This window comes from Amblyomma americanum, chromosome 10 (assembly GCF_052857255.1).
Source record: "Amblyomma americanum isolate KBUSLIRL-KWMA chromosome 10, ASM5285725v1, whole genome shotgun sequence".
Classification (NCBI taxonomy): domain Eukaryota; kingdom Metazoa; phylum Arthropoda; class Arachnida; order Ixodida; family Ixodidae; genus Amblyomma; species Amblyomma americanum.
The window spans coordinates 29,889,226-29,912,632 of record NC_135506.1 but is presented as its reverse complement, the minus strand read 5'-3'; the positions used below and the strand labels follow the sequence as shown (position 1 = coordinate 29,912,632).

General features: G+C 44.6%; 1 protein-coding gene across 1 annotated transcript; it reads right to left on the bottom strand.

The window, feature by feature from the left end:
• Window positions 1-430: 430 nt before the first annotated feature.
• On the bottom strand, window positions 431-23,407 carry LOC144108126 (uncharacterized). Its single transcript, XM_077641405.1, has 3 exons — window positions 23,056-23,407; window positions 1,836-1,946; window positions 431-651 (listed from the first exon to the last, which is right to left on the bottom strand). Exons 1-3 carry the CDS (start codon window positions 23,405-23,407, stop codon window positions 431-433), a joined length of 684 nt encoding a protein of 227 aa, XP_077497531.1.

Below are 23,407 nucleotides of genomic sequence, written 5' to 3'. Positions count from 1 at the left end.
CTGAAACCGGCCTCAATTGCGAAATTTGTATCCCCGCCTCGGGTGCCCAGTCGGTAATGGCCGGAATATTAATGCCGTTATTCGCCAATTGCTGTGGTTTTGCTCGGCACTGAAGCCGACGAGAATCCGGCGCCTGGCTGCATCGGGTTTCTTATCGAGCAATCATTCGTCGTATATCACTTGAATGCAAAATCCGAATTACCGCTCGCTTGTCGACTTCATTAGACAAACCAGCCCTTTTTTCCATTTGTTTGACTATGCTTCTCCTTCGCCAATCATTGCATACCCATTTTATGCCCTGAGGCATTAAATGTCGCTTAAAATAAAAATTGATGCCAGGGCGTCTACCTGGTGTATCAACCACGTAAACGCCGCGCTTGCGCTACTTGATATCAACTATAGCGCGCGCCGTACGAATGTTTTTCGCGAGTCACACGTACTTACGAAACATGTCCAGGAGCACCCAGCTCTCGACGGGCAATGAGACGTCGCTCATCGCCAGGCAGCTGATGTTCCGAAATAAGTGCTCGCGGCGTAAAGGGCCGAGTTCAACTGTGGTCGCCCAGCCGCCACTAGGCGTCGCCACGGTGCCGAGCGACGAATTTAGCGCCTCGCCGCGGTGCTTCCAAACAAGCGTCACCTTGTGGCTGACTGCGAAAATAGCGCGCAGCAATCAATACAAGAGCAGTAAACGCGTGCAGCTCATTCTCTTCGAGGCCGCGTATGAGTCACTGAGTAGAAATGCACTGTTTGGAGAGTTTACTGATTTTTGGACTTGATATGGTCGTCCCTTGAGAGACTAGTCAGCTGCTATGATTTAAACATTTTTTCTTTTTTTTTTGGGGGGGGGGAGGGGGGGAATGTTACAAACGCGCTGGAACCGTCTGGCTTCCCGCAGTGGGATAACAAATAAATCAATTCCAGCAATGAGGTATAGAAATACGGTTGGCAATATCGAACGCGCTCGGTCACTTATTATTTTTAAGAAAAGGATATAGTTTTGCGCACCAGGAGTAATGAGCACGTGAAAGCACAATAAAGGTGCCTTATAACCTAGAAGCGCAAAACTCAAGTTTAGAAATAGGTCAAAAGTTACTTAATACCTTTTCCCATCATAAAGGTACCATCCTATTGCCAACTTTATCCATTACTGTTGTTACTAGCGGATGGTGAATCGCTTGTAAAAAATTGAGCTTCAATTAAAAGCTGTGCTTCCAGGGTTAAAGAGCCAGAAACTGCTGAAAACCGCTGTTCTAGAATGTGCTCCGGCATTCAAGACTGCTCCCTGTTTGTATATTACAAAACTTGTGAAAACTAAGCCGAGATCCTTAGCGAAACTGAGCTAGTTTGTGGTGCAAAAGATAATTTAGGCTTTTTCCCCCAAAAGGTAGTAACGAAATTAGCACACTGAAAGCGAAAACGTATTTATCTAAACTTTGCAGCTAAGACTTTCATGTCAACTAAACTTTGCTTTGAGAGAAACGCTAACGAGACGCTGCGTATCCTCTTACACGTACTAAATTATGCGCAGTTCGTTCTTACAGCTCTCTCCAAAGACTGGGAAGGTAAAACTATTGCCGTATAATACGGAGTCGAAGAAGCACTTCAGGGCTCAAATGTTAATTTTGCGATGCCATTTTGTCATATAAGGATACATTAAATATTTTACACAGTAAAAGAACGAACTCAGTCACAGACAAGAATAACGACTGCGCGTAATTTTCCAACCGAGATTCTCGGTGACATTATAAGGACGATGAAAATTCAACTAAAGCGTATATGCCCGATCCTAGAACAGGGGGATTACATTTGTTTTATAAAAGATGTTTTCTTACCCGCTGGCACGACGCAGGTCAGTCGCACGACGTCACCCTCGTTGTAAGGTCCCGCCGTTGAGTTCGAAACAATGCCGCTGGAGTCTGTGAGGACGGGTGGTGGCTGTAGAACTGCAATAAAAAAAATGATAGGAATATCAGGAGCGATGCTACGCAATTCCCGCATTCTACTGGTTAACTTTTCCACGTTTCCCCACGCCCTACTTCTATTAGGCAGTCTCCTCTGAGTTACAGTATCTTCTCGGCCCGTAATATTCAAAGCCACGTTGACGTTTACGTAGTGTACTTCATAGTTTCGTTGAACCACGTGGGTTGAACTGTTATGCCAAGGTGTACTATCAGCAACAAATGAAACGCAAACAAGAGAACTGAAATGGGAGCACAAACACACAAATATATTAGCCCGTGGAGGGGAAATACATGCGGTGTTGATAGCACTGCTTAAGTGCAGTACAGTCGAACCTCGTTAAAACTAAGCTGTTTATAACGAAATAATGAATATAACGAAAGAATGACGATTTCCTTTGGGAGCTCGGTCAACGCGGGCTATAAAGAAGCTACGGCTATAGCGAAGTTATCGCCAGGCCCCTTCAAATTCGTTATAAAGAGTTCAACTGCATTTGCACCTTCGAAGTGAAATTAATCAGCGCTAGTATTGTGCTTCCCCCAACTAAGATCATCTCTTTTTACTGTTCGGGTTTCAGTTGCCTTTTTCGCGTTTCATTTCTTGCCGGCAGTACCCTTAAGCGCACTGTGCCAGCCTGCTTAAAAAAAAAAAACAACAACACGTGACTGAAAATTCTGGTATCCTTGTTGTTATTTAAAGGAACCGTGGGGACAAATATAGAAGTTGACTCGGATTAATAAGGTGCGGCGCTGTGATTGAAAGAGGCCGCTCAGCGCCGAAAAGGGAACTTTTAAAAGCTAGAAAAGTTCAGAAAAAAGAATATTGGTGTCACCACCACAAGCCGGTTTCGCTTGTAAACTGCTGGCGTCGACATCAATTTTTTACGCGGATCCCAAAGGCTACGGTGCACAACCATTGACTTCAAAACGGTGTCAACGCTCACTTTTCGGTGAGGACACGACAAGCTTAATTCGACTGGTGTGAATGATTTTAAAAATCGAATTTTCTCGGCGATAAATGTGTCTGCCGCTGCCTGACAAACATCAGCGTAGCCAGAAAGAGCCAGCTAATTAGTTTTTACTGAGAATAATAAGTAGAGTTTTGCAGAGCTTCGCCTGTAAACTTTGTTCCCCTTGTTTGTCATAGATCTAACTTTTTGTCACTGGCGCTGGCTCTATGTATGAAATCTCGACTTGCTTATCGCCAGCAGAAATAATTCATCCCAATAGACACCCTCGCAGAGACTTTGTTGAATGCACACTCACGCAGTCTCAGTACTAGTGTTAGGGCATATATTTAATTTCTAGGCTGCAAAGCCACCTCGAAGCTTTCCTTCTCTTTTGCTCTCATGATTACGCACAAAACTGGCGTACAAAATTCGAAATATTAGGACGCTAATGAAATTGCTGGCCGTAGCGTTTGCTCTCTATATCAATTTTTTTTTGCCGCCGCATGTATTCTGAGAAAAGAAAGAGTAGTTATAGCCTGAAAAGCGTGAGGTGTGCAGGTGCAAAAATTCGGTGGGGATAGGCTGGAGTTTACGTAATTGAGGCTGATTACGACGATATTAATATCCATGATGATAATATCCATGCCAGTAACGTCCCTGAGGAAAAATGCTTCTCAGACCCTTTTGTCAGGCCGCGCTGATAAGACGGGCTTTAATGTGAGGTCTAAGCAGCAGGAGCTTTCCCAAAACACTATTGTATCACTGGTGCATAGTTGACAGAGGAAGCGATATATTGCGAGCTTTATTACGCCTCCGCGTCCTTGGCCGACACCGAGGGAGGCTGTGTTCTGTTAGCCCGTTGAGCCAGCTTAGGCGACTGGGTGTAGGATCTAGTAAAAGCAAACACGCTCCCTCGGCAAACAAGTAAAAGCAAACAAGCTTGGGGAACTCTTGCTTTCCACTGGGATTAAGTGAGCAGTCCCAGCCTACACACCAGCCAGGTCTCATACGCCCGGCTAACCAGTCGTCCCTTTGGGGTTACGGGAACGCGCGGAACCTCCTCTTGCAAGAGACTCCTGCTGAATTTTAGGGTCTTCCTGGTTTCTATGTGCCGAAACCTACCGAGGAGAGACGCTCGACGAGCTGCCTTAATTACGTAAAGTATAGCGCGTGCTAGAAACGGATGTCTTATGAGTGCACAGCGGAGCAAAAAAGGCCTACAGCGGGACAAACAGCAAGCGTGCACTAATGGTGCATGGCTGAGCGCACGAAACATCAACGAAGAACAATGATAGCCTCTCGCCCAGACATGCATCTCGCCAGTGATGCCTACAGACGGTTACAGCAAGAGAAGGTCTACTGAAATGTATGCAGCTCATACGTTCAAGGGTTCTGAAGACGATAGTAAGGCGCAGATACAAATAGCAGAGGAAAATGCACGTTATGGTTTATAATTGGTGGTAGAACAAACCACAGAAGCAATGCACAACTTAACATCAGCACAGACGCGTTATTCCAGGTGTTTCTGGGAATACTTTCAAAAATTTTTTAAAATAGGCTTTTTGGGGTAAAAATATGGCTTTTGTGGCATAGTATTACCAGTGTTGGCGGACACCGGAAAGCCGGTGGATTATCTTAGGTAGTTAGCTGGTTAACTAATTTCTGAAAACTTCTTAGCTATCACTGATAGGCAACTGGTTACAATCAGACTTGTAGCCGGTCGTTAGCAATAGCCATATCAGTTTTTATGATTTCGAAAACGCCGCTGTGGCTCGACAAATTTGGCTGCATCGCGCGAAAATACATGCGCTTTCGAATGCGTGCAGGCAAAGCGGCCCCTCCAGTGCATAGAACTAGTCGAAAAAGCTAAATTTTGTCGAGCTACAACGCCAAGGGTAATCGCGTTTTCGAAATTCCAGAAACTGATATCGCTCTTACTAACGAGCGGCTAGGAATTTCAGTTTGCAACTAGGCACCGAATTATACTAGTTAAAAAGTCGAGTATTAAAAACTAATCAGCCGGTTTACTACCGAAGACGATTCGCCGGTTTCCTGGTGTCCACCAAGACTAGTAATACTATGCCGCAAAAGCTAAATTTTTACCCCAAAAAGCCTAGTTTTGAAAATTTTTGAAAGTGTTCGTTGAAATGCCCTATGCCCGTGGAGCCTTCAATCAGATTAGCAGTGCTACCAATGCCTGCGGCCCCATTGAATGCAACGAAAACGACTGTCTATCACTAGCCTTTATGAAAACTGGTAGCGGGAAGGGGTAGACGGGGACAGAAGACGCTTACTTTATTTATTTATTTGTTTGTTACCTGCATCGCCTTTCTGCATTACAGCAGTGGGGGGGGGGCACTTTCACATTCGCAAAACAAGAAATCATGCACTTAACGCGTGAAAAAAAGCTTCATTTGGTACAACATAAACAATATGTAGCGGCAAGGCATTCCATTCGCGAACTGTACGCAGAAAAAATGAATATCGGAGTACGTCATCTTTAAAAGGAAATTCATAAAGCTTTAAATTGTGCTCCCATCGCATTGAGACATAGAAAGGTGGCTTCAGATATTTCGTTCCGTCTATACCTGTCTTGCAATAGAAAATATTGTGTAAAATTTTAATTACGAGCGCACAATAACGATATGGCGAGTGGGTGAAGGAGACATATTATGCATCGACACAAACCAACGATCTAACCGCGTAATGTGTAAATTCTGAATCGCCACACGGCACTTATCAGAGAGAGCAATAAGAGAGTAATTACTCATTAGCATCCGCCAAAGCGCAGCCATACGGCAACAAAGGAAAGCTATACAGCTTCCACAGAAACTTCATAGAAGGAAAAATTCGTCCTGGTCTTGGGTTCGAACCAGCGACCACCGCTTCACCGGAGCAGTCACTCTACCAACTGAAGTAACTGGGACGGCTAGCTTTAATCAAGTATTGATCAATTAGCTCTCGCCCTATCGTATGCCAGCCGCGCCGGTTAGCTCAGAGGAGACGAGTCTTTGACGTGCCCGAGAAAGCCGTGGCAGATGGCTTACAGCGAGTGTGCAGATAGATAGCACTTAAGTCACGATATTTCCACTTGCAATATTGCGTTGATAACATTAAACGTCGCTGACGTTTTGCGCTGCGCTGTCTGACGTATTGGAAACGTAGACGCGGTACGCGTAACCACTGAACACGAATAAGTCAATATGGGAGGAAAAAGGACGTAAGCTCTCTTATAGCGCATTCTTTTTTAGGGGCAAGGTAAGTGTCACAGTAGTTTCGGTCACTAAATGTGCGGAATGCTTACTGTGGCAATGAAGGTATATTCCAACTGCAGAACATATTAATTTGCAGTTAGCAATGAGAGGAGGCTTTTAAACGCGGAAGCAGAGGTCCTGAGATTAGCAAATAGAGGAGATCGAAACCTCGGTTAAAACTGCCGCAACGGCTATAGTTTCGCATATTTTAAACAGGGAATTTGGTTTCGTTGATAACCGTCATTGTTCCTAATTTCTAGGGATGAAATTAGATCCCAGAGCTCGGGAAGCACACCCTGCCCCTTAATGGGAGTGCGCTGGAGAAAGGCTTACTCCTTTTTTTACTCCTTTCGTGTTAAGAGTGCAGGGTGCGTGCGTTTCGATATACGAGGCTTTATCTCTATATTTTATCGACTGCTCCTTTGAACGTTCCGCGCTATCTTCTTTCACTGATTGCCGTCGCACAGATTCGGGAAAAACTAGGGCGAGCGCAAGACTCGGCACATCCTGCATAGCAGCCCATATCTATACCTTCAGCCCGTTTCGCATACATAGGTATAGATAGGTAATGGTGATATGATGGGTTGCTGGGATCGCAACACATGTTACAATGTGTTAAAGCTTTGTAGGGGGCTAGTTGGTTGTACATACTGAGACTGGGGAGCGCTACAATCAAGACAAGGGGACAACACCACATAAGGACACCACGTGGTCTTCTTATATTGTGTTGTCCCCTTGTCTTGATTGTAGCGCTCCCCAGTTACAATGTGGTAACAAATGTATAAACTGGTATCGAGAGCAATCTCATTTCAAAGCAAACATGTACCGCGTGATTTTATACGTGATCACCATTTCAAGGCAAACATGTACCTAGTAGTTTTATACGTGATCAACACGTCTGGACATGTCATGTGGCTGGAAGATATCCTCACGTTAAATACCCGTTCGCGATATCAAACGTTATGGAGCAGTCAAAATCGTTTTCTTCACAACTCTGATGATTCCCAGCCTAGGAACACTGCTAACATACTGATATCCGTGGTGCAATATTCCAGTACGTAATATATTTCAGCGGTGAATAGTTTTCTCGCTCTATTAGCCATCGGCCTGGGACAGATTGTGCTTCGGTGAGACACACCGCAGGAGTTTGGCGACTCCATGAGTAGCTTGGCCGAAACAGGCTCCGCTGATGCATAAGCGCGTGCGTAATATCATGGGGCGAAGTTGTATCGATCGCCCGCGCCTTGTGTGTACCAAGAGTTGGCAGGGGTATTTCGTGGTCACGCAGCTCGTCTAATGAAGGCAGCTGTTGCATTCGTTGTGGCCCGGAAGCCGGCGTCCTGCTGTTAATCACCTGCGTGGACCGCACTCGAAGCTTACTCGATGCCAGGTAATTAGAATTATGATGACGCCGCGGTTATGTGCGCCGGTGGGACAGATTAAACATTTAAACGTATCACTACTCCCTGAAGTAAGCGCTGAGGTGGAAACAAAAGCATTAATCAGCCAGTTTGGAGCGCGCTCATACCTCTGCACTGCAGGGGGCCTCCACAACAAAGCGTCGTCCAAAATAAAAAAAAATAGCAGACATTATGCCGACTACATGCTGAAGGAATGATCATGCAATCGGAAGTGCATCCCTTGCTCTCACCACAGGTCTGTACTTTGAAGAAATGTACAGATATAGAAGATTTGTTAAGAAAAACATTATTAGGTGAAAACAAATTCACCAAATTAGGCTTATTTCTTAACTTCCACAAAGGATGAAATTGCGCACGCGTACTCAGGCATTCACATCAAATAAATATAAGCATTAAAATTATTCTAGCGCACACTGAATTGGCAGTATGCCCATTGAAATTTTTGGCGGTTTTCCTCTACGCTAATAGTTTTTTTTATTAAGTAGGTACACCTTTCAACACGCCACCTTTCTCATCCTGATGTGCTTCAGCATCTGACACTTCCACTGCTTTTCATAATTATGCTAGAAAAACTGTCAGTGAGATATTTCTATACAGGCACGACAGTCCCGTACAGAACGATTTTCGTAGGAAGTCAATGGAGTCCAGTCGACCAATTGGAAGCGCAGTGCTTCTATTGCGAGATTACAGTTCTCTGCCACAAGTTATGCAAATAGAAAATCGACGAATCGATTGCATATATTCCTGCCCATTCTCCAAGATTAATGAGCGTATGACGGAATAAATAAGCCACAAAGTTCCCCTGTTCGCTCAGGTTTAGCCACGGAACATTACGGTTGAATCGTTGGACCGATGGCGGTGCTTGACTGAATGCAGCGGACAGTGAATGCGAGAGAAAAATGTGGGCTAACCAGTGCAGACGACGACCATGCCCATTATGACATGCATGGCGACCACAGAGCGCCGGTATTGAACAGAGTAAGGTATACTCGCAACACTCGCGCTAGCAACGCGACATTTATTTTCGGCTGTGCAAGTTATTCGCAAATAGAGAAACCAAAACTTCAGACCTAATTCTTGTCAGGAACGCAGAAGACTGTTGGAGTGGGAGGAAAGCGGCTCATTTAATGGGTCTTCATCAACATCGTCAGTCTAATCACGCCCACTGCAGGAAAATTGACGGCCACTTTACTGGGCCCTCTGCTAGCCGCTCCCATACTGTCCTTGGAAACTCGCAATATGATCCCATCTCCTGGATCCCTCTCCTAGGGCATGACTGCTCATATCTCGACAGAATCAGCTGTTTTCTCGTGATATATGAGGACTATGAAGGCTGTGAAGGGCTTGTTATATTCTGCGCGAGGCTCTATCAATGATGTGAATAGTATTGCAGAGTACGTTCTCCGAAAAACAGCCACGACGTCTCATGTTGTTCTTATACTATTAGTGGTTACCTAAGAAAATACCTTGCCAGCAACCTAACCTAACCTAACCTAACCTAACCTAAGTTAATCGGTCTGTAATTCATCAAGTCTTCAACGTACCATTTTTATGGATTTTCAGAATGTTACCATTCTTCCGTGCTTCACGTGGGCACGAATAAAATTCTTTCTTGCGTTTCTTTTTTTGAAAAGACGCGGATGACATTAATAAGTTTCGAGGAGTACGCAGAGATCATATCTGCAGTATATTCGGTGTTTATTCGCTATCCTTCCTGTTCTCAGGGCTGGCTTACTTGAGAATTACAACGAATCAGAACAACGCAGTAGCAATTGTATTGCACTCGTTGTGTGCCTCTTTGACGTCAGCTCTACTTTTGACGTCGTAGCTACCACCCGGCTCCTGAAAACTAAACCGAAACGGCATGACAGAAGGACTTGACTTCCTAGTTTGCCATTTTGATCATTTTCGCCATCATTCGAAAGCAAACACAGCAAAAAAAAACCGTCTACCACAATTGTCAGTTCGAACATTTGCAGTAGGCACTTATATCTACCATAATGTCATTGTCTACAGCGGTATTACAGTCGCTGGGTGACTGCCTACAGGCAAGTCGGCAGTCAATTTAACGAAAATGGTAAAGCTGTTTCTTGATGTACCTGTATAAGAACTAATGTAGTGAAATTTAACGTGACTATGAACTAGTCTAGCCAGACAAGCTGCGTCTATTAAATTTGATGCACCGACACCTTTACTAGAACTTGAGCAAACGCAGTATTCGAGCGCATTGCCGTATTGATCCGTCATGAGTTTCGTGAAGTGACATACGTAACACTGTATGATAACTCATGAGAGAAACGTATGCGGAAGGTGAGTTTTACTGTTAAGCTGCGCCATCAAGCCGGATTACATCGTAAACTCGATAACAGATCTGCTTAAAGCCGCTCGTTTCAACCCCATGTCTATCAAAAAACGACCATTGAAGTCTAGAGTCTGACGGAAACCCGTCTGGTCGGGATGGCACATGACGAAAGTAGAAGGCGCCGACCAAAATAGATGATGGGATGACGTTTCGGCTCCCCCACGGGAGCCTTGTTCCCAATGAGGCAATGTGGTTCAGTTGCGAACCCAATGAGGTTCAGTTGTGAACAAGGCTCCCGTGGGGGAGCCGGAACGTCATCCCATCCTCTCTTTTGGTCGGCGCCTTCCACTTTCGTCAAAAAACGACCCGTCCACGCGGCTTAGTTCAATACAGCACGCGTTAAGCGTCAATGTCGGTTGTATGTCACACTCATTTCCGTGATTATTGATAATAGTTGCAGCTTTTATACCGCGAGAGGTCTTTCAAGGTCAGGGGACATATTATTAGGGGACGGAATAACATGAAGATTCGCTTACACGGAAGCCTCGATGACGACGCGTATGCTAATGTCTCTGTGTCACCGGATGTTTGGTACATACACGAGGCTCATTTGTTTGTATTTGTGCAAGTACAACGTGGTTAGAGACCGTTTGGAGCAAACATGCACCTCTTATCTACACATGACACGCCAACCACTCAACTTAGCCACACTACGTTTTTCTGCACAAAAAACAAACAAACAAGAAAACAGCACTGAAAGCCCGTAACTTCAAGCCAATTTGGGTACAGACGCTTTCGTGTGTGCTTGCTTCAGCCGTGTGTCGTTCGCCTCGTCATGGCAACGCCTTCATCGCACAGCCTTTTATTTGGTGCAGAAGAGTAGCGGGCCTTCCCCTAATACAAACAGACAGAATGGGAAGCGCAGGTCCACGCCCCGAGCAGGAAAAGCCTGCGTGGATACTGCCCCAACACTCGGTTGTAGGTAATTTGTTCCTTCTGCTACAGTATGCGGCGTTTCACGAAACTTCGCAACAAGCCTTAATTAAAGGGCGACTCAGGGTTCTTCCTTTCATGCGAGTGCCCGGAATTCAAAACAACTTATTGTAAAAATCAGCAACACAAAACCTCTTCCTTCTCTTGGGCCTCTGCGGCTGACCTTCGTCGCAACTTAGGGAGACCTAGTGTCAAGAACTAGGCAGCAGCGCATGACGGGGCATGAAGGGTGAAGGGGCCACACGGGCGCTCGTAATGAACAACCGGATGTTTTTCGAGGCAGCCGACAGTCTTTTTATCGAAGACGCTGTGTCGACATCAGGAAAAGCTTAAAGATAATAGAAAAATACATAATTTTATGATATTTATGTTTTCATTGATATTAACGCAGCGTCCTATATAGAAAGAATTTTTCTCAGTATCCAGTCAGCCGGTGTTCTTCCAAACCGTGGAGCACACATGTCTCCTCATGCTTCAATGTTTTTCGTTCAACTGTCTTTCCCAACAGCTAACTTGTGTTCTGGCCAAGGTGTCAAATATAGTCTACAACATTGCTCACAATTCATATTTTTACTATACCTACCAGAAACACCAGGAGTGCAAGCCATCTGAACTTTAATCTCCCTTTAACACGCAACTTTTATGGCCAGCGATTGCTGCAGTTCTACGGTGGTAAAATTTGGAATGGCATCTCGCTTGATATCAAAATATCTAGCAACTTCGAATACGCTGTAAAAAGATTTTTCCTTAGTGACATGTACTACTCACAAGCAGTATTTCTTTTTATTGTTTTTTTCTCCTTTTTCATGTCATGACTGGCATGTATTCGCACTGCTTGAATTTCTTGCCTATCGCTGTGCTGCCAAGCATACGGGACTGTGGGCTCAAGCTACCTTTGGCTATGGGGTCATCAAATTTTGATGTATGATTTGTTTCTTAAATAAGGAAAAACAATCTCTCTAAAAAATAAAACTAATTTTCTTGGTCAGATCTGACCATGGGTAGGGCTGACCAATTGGAGTAGGGCTTTGTGACTTTTCAGACAGTCCTCAAATTTGGCGAGTTTCATAATTCGACCCCAGAAAACAGGTGCGCGTTTGTAAGGACGAATGACTGAAACCAAACCGTAGAGTAGACTATAAAACGACATGAAATGATGCTGAGCTTTTGAAAATTCAGGAAGCCATCCCGTTACATCTTTGAGGTCATCTCGACAGTAATCTATTTTTCAGCAGCGAATCACAACGACAAAGAAACTCGGTGTAACACGACGACATCCAAGAGCCTTTTCAAAAGCCTTTTCAAAAGCATTCACAAGAAAGCAAACAGCTGAGACGACAAAAAAGTTTGATGAAAAATTTTGTCTTGTTCTTTCTATTTTTCTGCCAGTATAAACTGGCAGCAATAGGCTGAAATGTGGCACTAGAAGAGAAAGGAAGAAAAAAAGAACAAGAAAAAGTAGAAAGAAAGAAGACTGCTCGCCTTTTGTTCAGGGCTTCTGCTGTGTTCACGACCAGCACGAAGCAAAAAATGAAGAAAAAAAGAACAAGAAAAAGTGAAAAGAAAGAAGACTGCTCGCCTTTTACTCAAGGCTTCTGCTGTGTTCATGACCAGCATGAAGCAAGAAACACTTTATTGGTCTGAGGACATGCCTGTGCATGCTGACTTGATTACGAAAACCTCCAGTCAGATTCACAGGGCTTGCGTAGTGCGTAGATGAGAGTTCCCTCCACGATACGGCTTTCTGCAAGTCACGTACTGGTCACGTGATTGCTCATATGACAGCAGCTGAGCTCATGTGTGCCGGGTATAGTGAACTAGTGCCGGGTAAGACGCAACTGCGGAGACTTGAAGCCCGCTCGGCAGAATGGTTCAGTTCAGTTGGAGCAGGAATTATTGGGAGCAGAAACGCCTTCCATCCGTCGGACCAGTCGGCTAATTGCGCTGAGGGTACTTGTGCTCGTCTTCTGCTGGAACCGTAATTCCGAAGACCGGAAGATATGACGCGCTATCTAAGCTTTTCTTCTTATACGCAGTGCGGAACGTTTTGAGAATGGAAGGCTCTAATTAGTCCGTCTGTTGCTAAAATTTTTTATTCGTTGCCAACGCGGCCTAGCGTACGCCGATAAACCAAATCGTATGACACTTCGTCCGAATACAGTGGCGCGTTGGTCCACAAGTGGTCACATATCGCAGCATAAAATATCAAAGGTGTACTGGTGTGGATACGCGCCCTGTTTTGCGGAATGCTTGCCGCAGTTTCGTTCAGTGAAATAAACGATATACTGAAAGTTTTCTTTTTTATTTAATGGACAATTTCAACCAAAGAAACTAAGAAGTCACGATTTCTGTTCGAGAACCTAAACACGCTCATCGAAGGAATATTACACAGAAATGGACGCGACTCCCCGTCGTAATCGAAGCGTATGCGCTCTGGGCCAGTTTAGTATAAAGGTGTTTTTTAATTTTTTTCCAGTCACATCCTCCGCTATTGAGACAGCCAGATGCTGGTAACAGCATGAATGTTGGAGCGAATACCGCAGCATGACAGCATTTAAATCTGGATATAATTGATATTAAGTAATTATGCCATCCCCAGCCGTATATTGCTTCTCTAGCAGCAATTGAACATATACTTTTTGTTCTTTTCCTTTTCAGGCTATTTAAGGTATTAATATACAGGAAGGACGGCATAAAGACGCTCGGAACAACGCGCAATCTACGGCGGTCATTAACGAGCTCGGTGCGCGAGACAGAGGGATAAATATTGTCCACAGCTGTTCCGCCTTTTCTGGTTCCGCCTGGAACCTGCCAATGATAGATACCACCTGCACCTGAAAGCTCCCACGTGTGCTTCCGCAAACGCGATATATCCTTGAATTCTTTCTCTTGCTTTTTTTTTCCCTGCACTTGCCCAGTGCACGTGTGCCGAACGCGTGTGGCGCACTGTGCCAAGGTCGGGCGAAGCATTTTTCACAACATCCATGCCACGTGTACTGCGCCTTTGGGCCAGGTATTATTGGAAGGAAAGACCATCAGGCCGTGCACGGCTTGATGGCGGCACTAAAAGGAACCGATTGCCATCAGCGGAGTAAATTCACTTACTTGGCTGGAATGCTATTTAGGTTTGTATAACAGTGAGCACTAGCATACGATTGCGAAAAGCGTGACTATAAAATGCAGGCAAACTCATCACAATGGCAGTTCCTTAAAATTAGTTCATCACAACTGCAGGAGAGGGGATGTTGTTCAACATATATTCTATGTCCACGTGATACGCTCGTAACGAGTTTCTACCCCTCTAACTTCGTCAAGACACCTTAAGCGTCACCGCAGAGTTGTCGGTTCCGGTGCTTTCGGAATGATGAAGAGCAGATAAGCTGCTGAAGTGATAAAGGGTATTACTATATTGCACAGACCCTTATCAAATACGCATTGCTCATAGCAACGTGATTTCGTCTACGCGTCAGCCTTTTTTTGTATCCAACTATTCCTCAATTTTTTCTAGCGTTCGTTTATTTCTCAAAACCGATTTTGCATTCCCCAGTTGTGAAAGCAAGACAGAGAGAGAATTTGTAGTTGATAGAGATACCAGCGAGTGTGTCTTATGCGAGTTTTATAGCGAAGCGACCAACAGAAAAGTTTATTTTTTTTTAGGACATCTATCTTATTAAAAACACAAATCAGAAAGAAAATCCCCAAGAGCATCAAGAAGAAGGAAAACAGAAGCAGTAACTATGGCTAAGCAGTAATTTCAAATCGACTGCACTGACCAAAAGAGCCGAGCTTGCTTTGAGCTGTTCTATAAATGCACCAATGTTTGTTTGCTTTTCTGCGCCTCACTGATTACTGGGTTACACAAGAATTCAGTACGGCAGCCTCACTAGTGGTCTCTATCTTCGTAAATAATAAGATAAGCTGATTACCCGGCAAAGAAGATGCTAAACGCTATCTGGTCTCTGTAGCGGCACTTAAACGGCGTCAGTTTAGAAAAACCGCTGGAGAGCCCAACATATTCTGTGCGTGGACGACTAACGCGATCATCGCGAAGAAAGATCGATGAGGGAAAAAATCAGCTCCCTAGATACTTAGTTCCCGAAGGAGTTAATTAACGGCCTTGAAGCCGTTCTGCAGAGAGCCCTGCTGCAGAAGGCGAGCATGCCGTGAGACTTCATCGTGTGAAGTTGCGGTGCTTTAGCACAGAGCCATCGTCGGCATCGGGCCCTGTATCATGGCTGGGTGTAATTAGCAGGGCGCCCGAGATTGCTGATGCGCGCAGATCATCACGCCTTAGGGACATCAACGGAGAAAGTAAGGCATGTTACAATCTTGTTAGAAAGAAAAAGAAAGGCTTAACGGATGGTGTAATGGGTGTATGTCTTGCACCAAGATCCTTGGGAGGACGGCGATAAGACTCCGCACTTGAAGTGCGCACGAACAACTTTATTATTCGAACATCAGAGACGTGCACGTTGCACTCGCCGAGTGATTACGAATGACTAAGCATGAATCATGATATCAGTCACCCAGTGTTGCCGGGTACGTGTCAACTCCTTCCTTCGCAGGCCCATTTGCACGTAACATACGGGTGGGCGAATACGCCGGCCGTTCCTAGTAATATGTGGCGAATCGCCCCTAGCTGGCTGGCGAGTTGATGCTGCAGGTGCTTCTGCTGTCGCAGGCTGGAGATGGTACCTTGTACTTTGTAGCGTTCCTTCTTTTCCATCAAGTATAAGCATGGTTACCCTACCTGGCTTTGCCCTGTACCTGGGGACATCGCTGTATCTTTGTGTATACAAGCTGCCGAACGTAATGGTAGCGTCACTCTTCCCCTGCAACATTTTTCGCCTGTTTTAGCGAGACGTCTCTCTTGCCTTCCACTCCTTATACTTTCTCTAGTATGCCTATTTATGCTGCCAACAGGGTCTCCGGGTCTTTGGAGCAACCGGAAGCGTTGACCACAACTTCCGTCTCATAAGCAGCCCTGCAGGGGGGAGACCTTCAGTCCTAGGCGTCGGTAGTTGGGCTAACAATGCTTTTTCAGGTCTCCAGGATTTTTGGGAAGATCCCTGGCTCTCGGAACTGCTCTCTCAGCTTCGCCATTTTTATGGGCGTTGTATGGACTTCACGTCACCAGCTGGGACCCCCCCCCCCCAAGCTACGAACCATCGACACTCCTTAATTCAAACTGAGGACCGTTATTACGGCGTATAACTTCAGGGTAGCCATGTCGTACAAAGATTTTGATTAATAACTTAATTAAATCGGAAAATTCAGGAAGCTTTTTGTAATCCGCTCGAGCGCGTCCAGAGGCAACGTGCTGAGTGATTCGCATGGCTGCATCTCGCGTACACTGCAATTTTCACAGGGCACCTGGACCCACTACATGTCGCACTGTCTACGCCTTCTCACGTTGTTGTCTTGTTCTCGTCAAACGGAAGATGTCAAAAGCAGGTCGAAGTAAAAATTCAAGCTTGTGCTACACACGCAATACGTAATTTCTCATTTAGAAGCATTACTTAAGTGCGTTTTCATATGCTTCTGTTCCCTTTGTTGTTCTAAGCATCTTTTCCTTATCCTCGTTTATTTGAAATGGGCAGAAGCTTGGTTGGCGCGAATTAAACGTGACCTGACGTTGTTACTTGCTTCCTGTTTTCAAGCAATAAGTACGAATAACAGAAGCGAAATAAAACAGCAAATCCGCTGCGCTTGAAAAATTCGAACAGTTTTATCTTTAGCATTGCTTTTCCAGAAAGGGATCATTATTTATTATATTATTTATTATATATAGCAATTACCATGGTCGTTATGCAGATCTTGAAACCGCTCCATTATTGCAGCGTTATTCACTTCTTCGCGCAGACAAAATTTATTATAAGAAGCTTCTGCTAACCAGTACACAAACAGAAATTATTCTCTAAAACATTCAATACAGCTACATCTCGGCACCTTTTACGGCGAAACATCCGACACAAGCCGAAAACAAGAACAAATTATGGAAAGCAAACATTTTTATATCAGACAACTGAAGTATTAACCAAGGTTGAGGAACTGTTAGACTTTAGCGCTCCATTGAGTACTTTCAAAAAAGCGTTAACCGCATTGCTACTAGCCGATGTTGTTTCCTTTTCTTGATCAATGTCTTTCTGTTCCATTTCTACTTGTTTGTATGTACATACATCCCGTCACAGAATTAATATATACAGTGCAGTGGTGATATGGTGTGCATTGTGGCTGTGTAGTGCGTATTACAAGTGTAATATGTTTGTACTTGTGTAAATTTTGTTCTTTTGCCTTTTATATGTATTTCCTTCTTTTATCACTGCTGTAGAAACTGTTTGCTGTAGGAGGCTGGGACCTTTCGTCAGGTCATTGGTACCTTTAGTCCCAGTCTCCACTCGCTATGACGAGGAAATAAAGTTCATTCATTCATTCATTCATTCTGTAAAGACGAAGATGTGAGAACGAGGTAGCGGCAGTGCTATCGCTGAGCGCGTGCTGCTGCCGGGCTCTAGAATAACCGCGGACGCCTAGAAGGCCTCGTTCTGCGCCTGGTTCTGCCTTCCTGGTTCTGGTGGTGCCTGAACTATTAAACCCCCTTTCAATTCATTTATTCATTCATTCATTTTGTAAGAGGCGTTCTCGCACGATAAAGCCTCTCGTCTAAACTATTTTGTAGGTTTCTCCAGTGCAATACTATTACTGCAGTGATGCACGAATTTTTGTGAGCGGAAAACTCGCCCGCTGAAGCTATTCGCCAAAACTGTTTCGTACTCGTCTCCACTCATGAACGCCCTAAAGTTTATTTATTTATGCCACATATTTATTATTTACAAGTTATTATTTGCCAATTTATTTGTTTTGTTTATTACGCACTACCAAGTAGGATTAACGTTTGAACGCTGATGTACGCTATTTCTCGGCTGAGGAGAGCGACATAGATTGTAATAGGTGGGCTGATACAAAACTTTTCTCACGAATATTTACGCAGAAACATGCTTGCAAGTTTTATGCTGACGTGAAGAACATTTAACGGGCGTGTAATACTAGATGAAGAAAGTGGTATTCACACTAGCGGACGAGATCACGGCAGGTACTCTGGCCGAAGCACCACGCTACTATGCACCCTATAGCTTATCCGGAAGTACAGAATTCCCGGGAGAAAACCAACTCTCCCTCCAACACTTTTGCGCTGCTTGCGTTTCTCCAAAAACGCCCCTATATACCACCACTCCATTTCTCTGACGATCGACGGTCCGGTGCAAACTTTTCCAAGCGCCGTGTTTGCGTGTTCGGCGTGCTTAATGCTGCACAAGGGCTGAAACCTTTCAAACAAAACCTAGAGAGTGCAGAAATCGCTTCTTCGCATGAGCGCCATTCTTCTTTGCAACTGAGTTGTGCTGGTGCAGAACTGCACTCACCTGAAGCACACGCGCGAAAGCCCCGCAATCGCGCGCACAAAACTCGAAAAATGAGGGAGGCTCGAAAACAGGACACGCACGAAACGCGCGATGAAGCGGGAACAGAAACTGCTCACACGAGGAATGTTTCCGGCTTAAACCGCACCAGAAATCCACATAGCGTGCATGAGGACCAAAACCAATCTCAGCCGTAGTCAGTCTAAGCCTCTGCCGCACGGGCGACTACGGTTGTGGACGGGACTTTTTAATTATTTGTTTGAAGCATCTAGCGCTATTTTCACGAAGTCAGTGAAGCCAGCTACATTTCGAACCCCAGCTGGAGAGAATAGCAATGCCATTTCGTGTCCAAGAAAATAGATACATACATACATACATACATACATACATACATACATACATACATACATACATACATACATACATACATACATACATACATACATACATACATACATACATACATACATACATACATACATACATACATACATACATACATACATACATACATACCTTTCATACATACATACATACATACATACATACATACATACATACATACATACATACATACATACATACATACATACATACATACATACATACATACATACATACATACATACATACATACATACATACATACATACATACATACAAGTTTTATTCTCCACAAAGAAGTGGAAGGAGGTGGAGCGGGAAGCCGTACATTTGCGGCTTGAAAAATCCTCCGCCCCCTTACAGTGTATACAGCAGCAGAGTGGGGCAGTAGACAGTCACATTTTTTTGTTGCGAAGAGAAAAGAAAAACCGCACTGTATCGCATCAGACAATAAAATAAGCCTAAATAAGAGTTTCAATAGAGCACTGGATTTGGACGCCTGAAAAATTTTTTTTTTCGAAAATGAAACAATGTAATGTAATTGAACATAAGGATAGACCTTTGCATTCATTCACAAAAAAGAGCATGAGTAGCAAAATATTTGTACATATTTGGAAGAGACGTATTGAATAGATCAGCACCTTCTTTTTCTGCAATGATGGCTTTGGCAAAACAAAAAGGTGGGCGTCGCAGTCTTGTATGGCGCGCCCAAGAAGAGTTGTTGCCTTAGTGACATGGCACATACCCACGACGGGGGATAGGCCAAGGTTCGTAGATAAGAGCCAAAAGAAGAGGGTAAACTGGTGCTGTCTGGTGTTGCCACTTATTTCTTCTTTGACACAGTGAAAAATGTTTTACTAAAAACACTGCAGCTGAGTGTTTGTTGCGTAAACGGCTTCGGATGGTAAAAAAAAATTAATTGGAAATAACTGTTTTAGATAGAAGAAAAGGGCTGCGATACCGCGAGTGTGGAAGTATGTGGCGTGCATGAATTCCTGATGTTTTTGAGCCATTCATGTTGTTTTGGCGAAATACAGGGTTCTAAGCATGCGTACACAAATTTGCCAATTTTTCTCTATATTCGAACATAATGCGTGTCTGAAAGGGCTAAGCGAGCTCATACTTTCAAAAGTACTACTAACTCATTACTCACCAAACAGCGCGAAAAATTAAAAGGCCGGAAAACAGTAATCAGAACGCACGAATTGAGCAGTGCCTCGTGATTGAATTAGCAGATGCTTGTCCACAACTCATCTAGCTGACTGAAGCAGGAGCCAATAGTTTAGATCCTCCCTGCAAGAGGGTGTCTGCAGACTAGACTGCGGCTCGTTATAAGGAGTGACGTTTGCGTCATGTGATGAGCGGCCAACACGGAAAGGGTCCTGATCGGAGCCGTCGTGCCAATCCACCCCAACTGTTGAAAACATTAAAACGGCTAACAAGTCAAGACTTTTTACGCGATGGCATATAGGGCCCATTGCACAACGGAGCCTGGCGCAACTTCGTGTGATTCCGTGAAATCGTCCACGTTAATCTCACGAAATTGTCTTTTCAGCCACGTTTACTTAACAATAAGCATCACTGAAATTTCCACATAGTTGGTTGAGGACCGTTTTCCATGGAAAGGAGTTGGTGTCGGGGCAAACTGGCTGTGACAGCCGCCACGGCTAGACTGAACCCAGAACTTGCCTTCACCTCGGGACTGGCAAAACAAAGCGATCGTATTGCGATTAAAGGCGACTACAAGCGTGGCCTGAGAATCTGTTGTGAACCGAGAATAAGACTGTGGTATAGGGACTGAAATTACAGATTATGTGCCACAGCGTTCCTACTAAACATCGATAATTATGCGATAGCATAGAGCCCTCAGTGGAGCAAGAAGCCGGCGGCGACTGTCAGTTGTCCATGAAAAGGCACCGACGACCGTACAGCGTCCTGAAAAGAGCGTTATTGGCTGGCGTGTAGTTGCGTCGTCAGTGACGTCACCAGAGCGGTGAAACCTTATTGGCTGGAGAGACGTGGCGCCACCAGACCAGCAGTGACGTCACCACACCAGGTTCGTGTGTGTGAAGCCTCCACCATCCAACCTTGGCAGGTCGAGTGCTGGAAGAGCATTCCTTATGAAGTGCAACCTCTGTCTCAATATCTCTGCCAGTCCCTTTCGGAAAAGGCCTCAGCAGCATCGTATGTTATCGCAGGGCCAATACATAATGAAATTAGGCGTTCCGGTGTTTTTTTTTTTCCGCTGAGGGTGCCTGTCAATTGAATGCGGAAGACGAAACATGCCTTTTTTGATCGAATGGAGCGTCCAGCACGTGGAGACGTCGTCTGCCAAAACGCAGCGATCTGCACTTATCTTTTACGCTATCCGTGGCATGAGTCGCGGATTGCGTTACTATCATATCGCATGCATTACCTAGAGATTGGAGAAGACTATAGTTTGCATTTTGAGTGGTTTTTCACGATGCCAGTAAGATGGCAGCGTTTGATGCAAAAATCAAACTAATCAAAAGCGGTAACAAACAGAGGAAAGTGTGTCTCAAAATACACCCTCCGAGCGGAATACTCTCCAAGGACACTTTAGGCATTAGACAGCAGCAGCAGATGCAGGCTACGTAACAAAAACTTTGTTTTCAGAAAGAGTGTACGTGAAAATTAAACATGGCTTTACAGCAGATCAAAGAACTCGTAAATCGGCTGATGACATTGTTCCTTCCCCCCACCCTTTCTATCCATCACCACCTGGCTCGACTGGCTTGGCGCTGAAGGGGAAGAAGAACAGCGGCTTCTGGTCGCCCAGGCGGTCGACATGCTCGGCCTATAAATTATGGTCGAATAAATGTCTTTACTACTACTACTACTATTTAATCTATGTAACAAACTCTAACAAGGTACAATAAACTTGATTCAATTTAATGTTCTATCCGGTTAATATATAGGCTGCTAGTTCTACTTGCCAGTCATACAAAGCAACCACCAGACTACCTTTGACGCGTGGGCAGTTGCATGAGTAAAAAAACTTCGATGACTTTTGTAAACACAGTAATATAGAAATGTTTAAAATGACGGCAAACCAGCACTTAATGTAGCTACGCTGCGGCTGTACAGATACTTGCTTCCACTGCGCAGTAAATAGGTTGGAATTGTACTTCATTTCTGGAATATGTTGTCAAAACAAATAGGACGACAAATAGGTGCAGCACAGAATGCACTATAACGCCACTTGCTAACGCTGCGGAAGTCGATGCTAGTTGATCTGACAACTGCTTGCGAGCGATAAGATCGATTGTGCTGTTACTTAATGAGGTTATGCGAGTATATCGAGGCGTACGTCGATAGGAGGCATCCGGACTGAACTTTTGTGTGTGCATACCTTTCCTTCGCTGTTAATGACTAAATATTCAGTACCAAGTCCGTGATGAAGCAGTTAAATCGACAAAAAGAACTCGCACGAAAAAGGCCAGTAGTTAAAAGCGAAAACAAATGAATCTATTCACGCGGTTGGTTTGTAGGATAAGAGGGCCAGAAACAAGCACAGTGAGCCATGTCAAGCTTGTACATTTAACTAAGCTTATAGAGTTAGACCTCATGCTTGTAACAACAGAGGTGCATGTAGAACGCGCAGGTTTTTCCGCTTCGTTCACTGTCCCTTGTCTACTCTCTAAGTAACGTAGAGATTTAGAGAAAAGGCTTCACGAAACGAATTAACAAGAGAGCTCTTCAAAAGAAAGGTTTGGTTTCTAAGGAATGCTTACCAAATTGTTCTATATTTTATTTTTAGTTTTATTTTCACAGCGCTTTTTCGTCTAGATTGCATTTTATTGTTTGATTCTCATTTGTTGATCTCTCGGGTGAAACCTGGGTGGTAACTGACGCACGGATGGATGGATGGATGGATGGTAGGAGCATCCCCTTTGAAACGGGGCAGTGGTTGTTGCCACTATGCTCAGTTTTTTTCCCTTTATTTTTGTTTACAGTGCTGCAAGTTGCTAATACAATTTTTCATTTCCTTTAAAAAAACGTCTTCCTACACTTTAAAACTTATGTCACCTCTCTGCTTTTGTACAACCAATCCTACAATCTCTTTTTGCTAATTTCCACCGCAGATTTATTTACATGACTATTGTTATCTCTAAACCCTAAGGCCTCAGGAAGAGTGACTGTGCCTGCATCGACATCGGGATGGATACCATCGCATTTTAGGATTAGGTGCTCTATTGTTTCTACAGATTTACCAGCGCCACCTGCTGTCCTGATCTTGCTATAATTATTTCTATTGTTCTGCTCTTGGTAATGTCCTGATATTGTGCCGTTTGTGCCACCAAGCATCTTCAATAAAAGTTGACGAGTTGAGACAAAAGAAAGCACTCACCAGCGACGAACAGCTCAGCGCGCGCCTCGGTTACGGTGACGGTGGGGGAAGTGACGTTCTCTCGGCGGTATGTGACGTTGCAGACGTAACTTCCGGTATCGGCTAGCTCCAACCGGTTCAGGAGCAGCGCCGGTGGATCGCTGAGAAGGGAGAAGAACGCCCTTCGCTTCCACGAGGGCTGCTTCCAGTGCTCACCGTCGAAGAGGCTAGGGCGTCCCATAAGCATCACGGATGTGGAGGAAGGCGCCACCAGGCCGTACACTTTCAGTGCATCGTGGCGTGTGTAGCGGGTGTGGAAGCTTCCGGTGGCGATGCGATACCAGAGTGCGGAAACCGGTTCCTGTGACGTCAT